The 10,438-nt window shown below is 43.2% G+C and overlaps 1 protein-coding gene across 2 annotated transcripts; it reads right to left on the bottom strand.

Annotated features, from left to right (window-relative positions):
* Positions 1–4,872: 4,872 nt before the first annotated feature.
* LOC103714620 (BTB/POZ domain-containing protein At5g03250-like) lies at positions 4,873–9,855 on the bottom strand. 2 transcript variants are annotated; one of them, XM_008801931.5, is made up of 4 exons: positions 9,662–9,855; positions 8,297–8,366; positions 6,637–7,860; positions 4,873–5,629 (listed from the first exon to the last, which is right to left on the bottom strand). In XM_008801931.5, exons 1-4 carry the CDS (start codon positions 9,718–9,720, stop codon positions 5,165–5,167), a joined length of 1,818 nt encoding a protein of 605 aa, XP_008800153.2. In that variant the 5' UTR covers positions 9,721–9,855; the 3' UTR covers positions 4,873–5,164. The 2 variants fall into 2 exon arrangements, with proteins under 2 accessions (XP_008800153.2, XP_089781568.1); XM_089925442.1 differs by lacking the exons at positions 8,297–8,366; positions 9,662–9,855 and adding an exon at positions 8,124–8,243 and having other exon boundaries at positions 5,031–5,629.
* Between the last annotated feature and the right edge of the window lie 583 nt (positions 9,856–10,438).

Raw genomic sequence — 10,438 nt, 5'->3', positions numbered from 1 at the left:
GGAATGCTCGGGGCTGGGTGGAGGACGTCGAGAGGCGTTGGAAGCCCCTTTGCTTCTTAGCTTCATGGCAGCGAACTCGGGCCCTTCCTCTAGCGCCAACTGTTGCTGGAAATTGGACCCGGGGGCCGCCGCGAAGCCGAGGAAGGAGGAGCTCCGCCGCGGGGAGGGCGGACGGCGGTGCGCCGGCCGGCTGCGTCCTCCTGTGCCCTCCTGGGGGGTGTGAGAGAGCGGAGAGGAGAGTGCGTCCTGTCCTGTCCCGTCCCGTCCTGCAAAAAAGCCGGTGGCCGGGCTAGTGTTGGGCAACGGGCCGTGCCGGGCCGGCCCGGCCCAGGCCCACCGGGCCAAAGGACTAAACGGGCCGTGCCTGGCCCGGCCCGCTTATGAAGCGGGCCGTGCCTGGCACGGCCCGTCCAGCACGGAACGCCAGCCCGGCCCGGCCCCAGGCCCGTCTATTGGCGGGACGGGCCGGGCACGGCACGCCACGGGCCGTGCCAGGCACGGCCCGTAACGGGCGCAAACGGGCCGTGCTAGGCACGGCCCGCAACGGCTCCAGACGGGCCGTGCCGGCACGGCCCGTCTGGAGAGGGGGGAGGAAAATAGCCGTTTCCAATGGCTATTTTCGGAAAAAAGTCCATTTTACCCCTCCCAACAGTCCAATAACGGCTGAATTGAGGGGTATTTTGGGAAAAAAAATTTTGGGGCTTCTATAAATAGCCCATTCCTCCCTCATTCTCACCACACCAAACCTCTCATTCTCTCCTTCTCTACTGCTATTATTTCTCTCTTCTAAAGTGCTCTTCTAGCAATTTAATTTTTAGTTTGTTCAAGTGCTACACAAGAGGAGGTTCCTGTTGAGAAGAGAAGGTCGCTTCTGTTGAGAGCACAAGAGGAAGCTCGGAATCTCGGCTCTGCCTCTGCCCTCCGACCTTCTACTCAATTCCTCCTTGCGGTTAGTTTTTATTTTTTGAATTAATCATAGATATGTCATCTTTTGAGGAAAGTCAGTTTGGCATTCCTGTTTCTGAGGGAGAAGAAACTAATCCCCAACCCCATGTTCCTAGTTCCTCTAGAACTGGTGAACCGAGTGAAGATCAAACCTCTTCTCGTAAGAGGACTAGTGCTGTATGGAATGAATTTGATAGAGTTATGGTTGATGGAGTCTGGAAAGCTAGATGTAAAAAATGTGCCAAACTTTATAGTTGTAGTAGTAGTGGGGGAACAGGGCATTTAAAAAGACATCAAGAGAGTCATAGGATGCATGATTCTCATGCTCAAACTCAAAGTACCCTTAATATACAAGGGGGATTACTTGTAGGTAATTTTGCATATAATCATGAAAATCAAAGAAAAGCACTTGTAAAATGGATAGTTAAGGATGAATTACCTTTTAGTTTATGTGAATCTTTTAATTTTGAAGAATATGTTCAATTAAACCTACAACCTGCTTACAAAAGAACTAGTAGGCGTACATTTAGAAGAGTAGCTATGACCAACTTTTTAGCAATGAAACAAAATTTAATTGAAACACTTTCTACTTTAAATGTAAAAATTTCATTAACTTCTGATATTTGGTCAGCATCTGTAGGTAGTAATTGTTTTATTGCCATTACTGCTCATTATATTGATAATGATTGGCAATTAAATAAACGTATTCTTGCTTTTCGTGCTTTTGATTTTCCACATTCTGGGCAACAAATTTCAAATATTATTTATCAAACTGCATGTTCATATAATATTAATGATAAAATTATGTCTATTACTTTTGATAATGCATCTAATAATAATTCTGCTGTTGCATTATTAAAAGACTCATTGCATCCCATATTAGATGGAAATTTACTGCATATTAGATGTGCATGTCATATCTTAAATCTTTCTGTTCAAGCTGGCATGGGCATGATTCAAGATGTGATTTCAAAAATTAGAAATGCAGTTTCTTTTATTCATGCTTCAAGATCAAGACTTCAAGAATTTAAGGAATTATGCATAAATCATGGTAAACGTTTTAAAAAATTTAAACTTGATGTAATTACTCGTTGGAACTCCACATATAGCATGATACATGATGCATACCCATATAAAAACTTATTAAGTGCATATATTAATGATCGTGGATTAGGCTTTACATTGTCTGAAACTGATTGGAATAAAGGAAAAATTTTGGAAGATTTTTTGCTTAGTTTTTATAATGCTACCAATGTTCTTTCTGGTATTTATTATCCTACTTCATGTTCATTTTTACAACAAGCATATATAATTAGTCAAAAATTTGCAGAACATAGATATGATGATGTTTTAATGCCTATTATTGACCTAATGAAATCTAAATGGAATGAGTATTGGGACAAGATATGTCCTATGCATAACTTAGCTGCTGTATTTGATCCTAGAGTTAAATTAAATGGCGTGCTAATTTTACTTGATGCATATTCTGAAAATATGAATCAAGATTCTGAATCTGCTAAAGATGAGGTAAAACAACTTCTTTATGATATTTATGCTATATATGATGAAAAAATTCGTGGATCTAGAACACAAATACAAACCTCTATTTCTTCTTTCAGTAGTTCTCGTTCGTCATCTATTTTTTCATTCATTGCACAGAGAAGACACACACATGCTTCAAGTTCCTCTTCATCTTCTTCATCTTTAAGTAGTGAACTAGAATTTTATTTACGAAATGATCTTCAGTCTGCATATGATGAAAATCAAATAGAGAATCTAGATGTATTATCTTGGTGGAAGAGTGTTAGAAATCAATATCCTGTTATGTCTGCAATTGCACGCGATATTTTAGCTGTGCCGATGTTCACGGTAGCATCGGAATCCGCTTTTAGTGCAGGTCGGCGTGTTCTTGACGAAAAGAGAAGTAGGATGACGGGCGAAATGGTGGAGATGCTTCTCTGCTTCAAGGATTGGTTGGATGCTGAGGCAAGACTTCAAGATAAAGGTGGACATAATACAACATCCTCTGATGATGATGATACAAACACTACTGAAGACTGAAGACTGAAGACTGAAGACTGAAGAGTGAATACTGATTCACTGAATCACTGATGATTAGTAAGATTTCTTAATTTTTTATAATTGTACATTTTTATTGTATTCTGGAGGTCAGACCAAGGTCCAAACCTCGGCCCTTTCTTAGTTTCTTATTGTATTCTAGAGGTCAGACCAAGGTCCAAACCTCCCTTCATGTACCATTTTGATTTAAATTAATAAACTGGTAGGGGTCTATGCCAAACCCCCCACCATTAAGGTGGCTTTATATTCATAAATCCTTAGTTTTCAATATTTATTAATTTTTTTAGAAAATTTATGAAGCATTAATTTTTATCGGGCCGGGCCGGGCCCAGGCCCGGACCGTGCCAGGCCCGCGGGCCAGCCCGGCCCAGGCCCTTATGGGCCGTGCCGGGCTGGCCCGCGGGCCGTGCCGTGCTTGGCCCGCGGGCCTAGAACGGGCCGTGCCGGCCCAGGCCCGAAGCGGGCCGTGCCGGGCTCGGCCCGCGGGCCAGTACCCTGTGACCCAGCACGGCCCTCTCAAATGGGCCGTGCCAGGCACGGCCCGGCACGAAGCGGGCCGTGCCTGCCGGGCCGTGCCGGGCCGTGGGCGGCCCGGCCCAGTGCCCAACTCTAGGCCGGGCTCCCCGGCGCCAGCCCTCCGATGCTTAAGTCAGAGGGTGAAGAAGATAAAGAGGATAGTGTGCTTAATTGTGTCTGTGCTGTTTACTTGTGTTCCCTCCCCCTCCCTTCTTTCCTCCCAGGCTCCCTTTTATAGAGGAATTTTATGTTGCCCGGGAGGTGACAGGGAGTTTGTCCTCTTTTGTAATAATTGGGCACGATTTGGCCCATTAATGGCGTAGTGGAATATGAGGCCGGATCAGACCGGAACCAGGGAGTTGTCACGGTCGATCGGACCTGTTGGAGTGGTTGAACCGCCGGCCGTGGTAGGCCCGGGGTCCATGGATGGTAAGTGCATTTATTACCGAGTGAACCGGCGGTCAGGGAGAGCCATACGCTTTGATGGTTCAGTGATCCGGAGATCGTCTTGAGCCGTGTTCATTAAATGACTGAGCGCATCGGAGACTTGAGGGGGTCTCATGCATTAATGGCAGGTCATGCCAAATACCTGCGGAGATCTTATGCCTTGACGGCTTGGAGATAGCGGCAGGTTGTAGTGGAGTTGTCAAGTCCCTCAGGGGGTTAGGTAGGGGTTGAGCATTTGGTCAAGGCAATCGGCTCGGCAGGGGTGCCGAGACGAGCTGGTCGCCCAATGGGGCGCCCTGTGGCGGGGTCGCTTCTAATGCTCCTGGTCGGCGCCCTTTGGTCGAGCGCCTCCTAGCCGAGCGCCTTTATTTCGCGCTCTTTCCTCTCTGGTCAGCGCCTTCTAATCGAGCGCTTTTCTGGTCGGCGTCCTTTGGTCGGCTCTTTCTAGCCGAGCATCCCTACTTGGTCGTTGGTTGGTCCGAGCGCCTCTTGGCGCTCCGGTCGGCACTTTCGGGCCGAGCATCTTTTCGGATCGGCGCTCTCTAGCCGGGCACCCCTCTGGTTGGTGCTCTCTGGTCGGCACTCTTTGGCTGAGCGCCTTTCCGGTCGGCGCTTTTTGGCCGAGCGCCTCCGTGGCGGTATGACTTGGGGTTTTTCCCCCAACAGTAACAAACCAAGCGCTTTTCTTATCTGAAATGTTAATAGAAAACCGATGTTGCGAGACAAAAAGCCTACTCCAATGGATTGAAGAAGATCGACACACTTGTACAAAATTGATAGATCAGAGATCAGCTTTCAAACCATACAAAAGATTCGCAAAAATGGCCAAAACAACAGAACAAACTGGAACTAATTCTGATTATGCATTCATTAGCAAATACGATATTAGCAAACATCATTTATTACCATGATGCTAGAGAATAAAGTGGCACACGAAATCAAAGTTTTATAAGCTTACATGGTAAAAATCCGTTGAAAAAGAAATACAAATAAGCAATTCCATATCAATGAAATTACAGCTTATCCTCTACCGTAGTTACAATGAATGTTATCGACAGTCACTAGCTATCTGACTAAAATCATTAGACATAAGAAGATCCTAAAAGGCGAACGCATCAAGTTTCATTCGATCAGCTAACTAATTTCTATCTCTACGACCAAGCATAATCATACGGACTTATTTGGCATGCAATGTGGGCTGAGACTTCACTCCAAATCCAAACTTCTTTGAGAAAATGTTCCATCCATTCTTTGGCTTCCCAAGCTTCTCGATTTCCTGCTTCATGCTCAAGCATTCCTTCTCAAGCTCTGAAACTCGCATCCTCATGTCCTCGACGCCCACTTGATGGTCATTCTCCTTTTGGTCCTGAGTGACTTCGGCCTGGATTGTTCCATGATTGTTCTTTGGGAGCATGATGTTCCCATGAGGGGCATGGGAGTTCTCCATGTTGTCGGAGACAAAGAACCAGCCAGCAATTGAGGTTCGTAGACGGAGCTGCTCAAAGAAGAGGACTTGAACCACCACCCTAAGGGGTAGCCTTTCGTTCTGGGCTGCATGGGTGCAGGCCTCCAAGGAGAGCTTCTGGCAGTTCATGAGCCGGCAGAGCTGCTCCCGTTCAGACTCTGTGAGCCATGGGTGGGACTGCACACAAAAACGCCAAAAAGACAAATAATCAAATACCATGTGAACAATAGTATCAATTGAAATGGGACAATACGTGTCATCATGATAAACATAAGATTTCAAGTTTAATTGCATATAAATTGGTATCTTTACGGCACGATACAACTGTGAGACATAACATATGCATTTTTCCTGCATGAAAGTGCCGTTTACAATATAAATATTTGTATGCTCATATGATGAGCTTGATTGTCTAGTCCAGGGTCTTTATCCAAGGTCTATTGGGCTGGGTTTCTCAGCACACATCATAGCTCGACTTCATCATAAAACTAAGTCTGGGACATTTCTGAAACCTGATGTAGGCTGGACTTTTAACTTGCTTTATCAGATAAAAAGTTCCTTCAATTATAGAGTAGGGCATGTCATCTATTACTCTTCATTTACTGTCACACCTCGAACTCATCACTTAGGTTGGTCATATGATACGGTCGCATGAACCTGAAGCGGTACCCTAAAGATTATATAGAGCCTAAGATGAACAAATTTCCAATAACTCCAGAAATTAAATCAAAATTTAATAGCCAAATAATCCATCATAATCAAATAATCAAACTTATTCCATTATAAACTATTCAAATGTTTATTTGGTATCAAAAAATAGACTAACTTATGACTTCATCACCCAAACTCCATGCCCAACCTAGTCGAGACTACGCATATCCGGGGACCTTGAAAAAAAAAAAAAAAAAAAAGATGGTATGAGCTTTATAACTGATCAGTAAGAATCCCTACGCACTCGCAGCAATATAATAATATAATTCAAAAATAGTAAATAAGTAGTACCAAAGTGAAAAGATAAACCGTGAAATCTCATATCAAACATTCAGTAAAACCCAAACAGTTATATAAGAATATAACAAGCATTGTATATCATCACAAATACTCACAATGGTTTCATATGATTTATCATCTCTCTCTCCAGCAAAAGAATGTAGAAGTTCAAGTTAGTTGTAAAGTGGCATTACCTTGAGATATATATCAATAGCACGGTAGATGCCATCATCCAAAGGCCTGGCATAATCAGGAACGACAGCTGCGAGCGACTGGAACTTGGGCAGTTTCAGATTACCATCTGGTGCAACTTCAGCCAGATAGCCATCGATAAGTTTTGCCACCATGGTCATCGGTGTCAATGAAGGGGATGAGGTCATCAATTGCCCCTCATCCACAATACCAGGAGAAGCTGCAACCATTGATTGGTCTGCCAACATGAAGTGGTCAAGGATTCGCTGGACGCAGTCGACGTCGTAAAGAGTTTCGACCGAGTAGCCCAGGTTTGGTATCAAAAGGTCTTCCAATGCAGCTTCATCCAATTGGACTCCTATTCTTTTCTCTAAATTTTCCCTCGATGAAGGACTTGCATGCAAGATCATTGTGGTACGAAGCAAGCCAAGAAGAAACTTTGTTGAGGTGACACCCTTCTTCATAGGGAGCAGTCCAACAATCTCTTCAAGGACGATCCTCTGATCGCTTTCTGATGGTGCCGAAACTGAAGCACCAGGAGTAATACGTGCAGTGCCATCGCGGAAGCTTGAGTTCCTACTCAGACATGGCAGGAACCTCCTTGCATAAAACATGAGTGCCCCGGCAATGTTGTCTGGTTTCATGCCTTTAGCTTCCATGGCCAAGATAAGCCTCTTGAATAAAGGTAGACTGAGGAAAGAAGCGTCTTCGTACCACCAATCGGCACCAGTGGATCTTGGTGTCTCTTCAGCAACTATTCCGTTCCACAGAGCACTGCCTCCTGGGCTCTTCATGGAAGTGCGTCCAACCGAGGACCAGCCGAAGAGATTTGGATCAGAACAAGCTTTCGATGCCAGTGAATTGATGCATCTTGAGACGATGTGAAGCTCTTCTGCGTGAGGAAGAACACCCTCGCACGATTCCAGAGCTTTGATCGAATCTTTCCAGCTATTAAAGACTTCGTTAAGGAAGTGCTCTGTCTGTAATATAAGATTCCCACCAACATAATCTTCAGTCATGCGTAGGTACTCAGCAGCGCAGCGCAGACCGACCACGTTGAGAGCATTCATCTCTATCTTTACATCATAGCAAAATTTTGCTACAAGCTCGAAAGCCTTGGCGCCACCAGGAATGTCCTGAAGCTGCAAAGCACAGGCTTTTCCATCCTCGCCATGAAAATCGCTGATCATTTTTTGCAGAAGCCCACTCCTATTAAGCAATGGGAACTGCAAGAATTCATGAAAAATATTACAGACACTAACAACTCAATGCGAAAAAAACTAAATTGCGTATTAAAAGCTAAATTGTAGATCCATAATTTGTATTAAGTCAAGAAATAGTGATGCTCATGTATTAAATCAAGTTATTTGCGCACATATATATGTGCCATGGCACAACTATAGTGATATAACAAACTAAATGAAGCCTCCTGCAGCAAATTAATTCTTTTCTCAACTTAACATGCTAATCAATATAGCCATTAACTCACTTGCCCATTTTCATCTTGTTTGTGAAAACTGGATCTATCCAGACTGAAAAGTTTAAATTTCCTTCAAAATCATGTCCTTTTTGATAATTGTGCTGCAACCGGCCACACTCGCATGTGTAGAGAAATGGAAACTATTAACACCATATGGAGGCAATTGAAGCAAAGAAACAGACCTTATGAAGATGAAAGGACATTTCTCCTACTTCGACAACAACATCACTTACAAGCTCCGTTGTACATTTCCTGCAATGAAGCAAGGTACTCAAATGTGAGAATGAATTCACAAAGAAGACCATAACCATGAGATAGAAAAGCTCATTTCTTTCATACTGATTGGATCTATGAATATGATAACAATTAACTTGGTTACTTATCAGAATGGCTTAGGACATCAAGTTTCTTCAAGGTAGATAAATAGTTTTGCATCAATCCAATCCCTAAATTGGTGGTTCCTTTCACAGGGAAGAGCACAGATAACATCCTGACCTATTGATGATCATCCAATAAGAAACCTTCAAGTATTGGACAATGGTTTACATCTGTATGTGAGCAGCTCTCAAATCTCATGATAGCCACTAATTGTACAATCAAACAAGTGGGACTAGGAGCAGGCCATTTGAACTATGCACACTATTAGATATGCATGCAATATTTCTTTCCAGACTCTGGGACAAATCTCTGAAGATCTTTGTCCAGAGAATTATTGATACTCTCCAGACTATTCCAGAGAGCACCTTAATGACTTTATCAAGGTAACAACACAAGCACTTCTAAGCATTGTCACAGCCCAGACCTTACTCAAAATGGCTAGCCAGAAAATGTTATCTAGGTTTCTTGGCCCTATATAAGTATCCAAGATCTACCCAGTATATAGCCGATATAGGACTAAACACACGCCCACACGGATCCTCACAAGCATAGTACTTTTGTTGCTAAGACCAGATGGCACAGCAGCATATTCAGCAAGTATGATGGGGGAAGATAATATGTTGTAGGCACTCCAACACTAGCTCGATTTCACATCTTTTCCCCATTTATCTTTACTAAAGAATACCGGCCTGGAAGACCATTGCTCGGCATTTATGTAAGAACATTCAAGATGGCGAGGATGCTACTTTTGTAATGTTGGTCCATGAACTTGAGATAGAGCCAATTGAATGTTTGTCAAAACTCTGCGAGCATAATTGTTTGATCTCTGTTGATCCTCTAATCCTGCTTGGAAATCTTTAGAGGATTCTCCATTCCCTTAATTTTCTAACCTCCCGTCAGATGATCTTAAACATCAGTTCACAAACACCCCAAATTTGCCCTGTGGCACAAATGCCACAAGGAGAATGCACTTCTGAACTCATCATGTTACTAGTACATTCATATAGAGATGCGAACATCATCTAAAAATTCTTAGAATTGCAAGCACCTCGCTGTAAAAGAAATGCACATATGAAGTACTGTTTATTATTTGTAACTAGGCACAGGAGAATGCTGCAACTCTTTCGCATGAACCAGAAATTCTGTTGAGAGAATATGGGAGTACATACCAGGTTTGGCCTTCAAGCTGGAAGATTTCAGCCTTGGAGCCCAGCTTCATGGTTGCCATCCTTCCTTCTACCTCGTTATTATTCTGAAGTTGTGGCTTTCAGCAGAAATATTATCTCATTCTACGTTCAGTGGAAGAGGAAATGAAAGGAATAAGAATGGAGAAGGAACAAGTATACAGATCTTGAGAAGAAGTGAGAGGCCACAAGGCATGATGAGCCCATTGTTTCTCCTCCTTTTGTTATTTTTCTTTTTTATTATTTTTCAGTTGGGACTTGGGAGGGGGGAGAAAGGAAAGAGATTAAGATGGGCCCGGGTCTGATGGGTGGGGAGAAAAAGGGGGAAGCGGCCAACAGCCCGTCCCCTTAAAATCCTCCTTGATGGATTCCATCGGCTTTACTCAGTTACATTATTGAGGTGATGTGGTCACCTCTTCGTACGTTTACCTCCCTTTAACCGCACCTTTCTCGCTTAAAAAGAAATCGATTTTCGTTGAAATACCCGAGCGCTATTTTTTGTTAAATGTATAATGACAACGAGGCACTCGAAGGTTCCTTGCTTAATTATAATTTACTTGTAAGTCCAGAACTTGCGAGCTCCGCCTTATTCCGTATGTATACTAGAAAATAATCCGTGCTATATGGCAAAGTTTAATTAAGCAATAGCAGTAAGGTAGAGATAAGTAAATCTTATATTGAATATTAGATGACATATAAAATGCTGATAAGTTTGTTCGAGATGATTATTTCACAGAAAAGTTGCTATTATATTTAGATATA

The sequence above is a fragment of the Phoenix dactylifera genome, chromosome 9 (genome assembly GCF_051530095.1).
Source record: "Phoenix dactylifera cultivar Ajwa chromosome 9, Ajwa_hap1_PhDact_Kaust_v1.1, whole genome shotgun sequence".
Taxonomy (NCBI): domain Eukaryota; kingdom Viridiplantae; phylum Streptophyta; class Magnoliopsida; order Arecales; family Arecaceae; genus Phoenix; species Phoenix dactylifera.
Note: the sequence above shows the minus strand (reverse complement) of the source record. Positions and strands in the feature narration are given on the sequence as shown.

Coding starts and splice junctions, on each gene's coding strand:
- LOC103714620 (XM_008801931.5), bottom strand. CDS start 9,720: ATGGCAACCATGAAGCTGGGCTCCAAGGCTGAAATCTTCCAGCTTGAA. Junction 7,861..8,296: donor TGTCCTTTCATCTTCATAAG/GTCTGTTTCTTT, acceptor GAATTCTTGCAG/TTCCCATTGCTTAATAGGAG. Junction 5,630..6,636: donor CTATTGATATATATCTCAAG/GTAATGCCACTT, acceptor TTTTGTGTGCAG/TCCCACCCATGGCTCACAGA.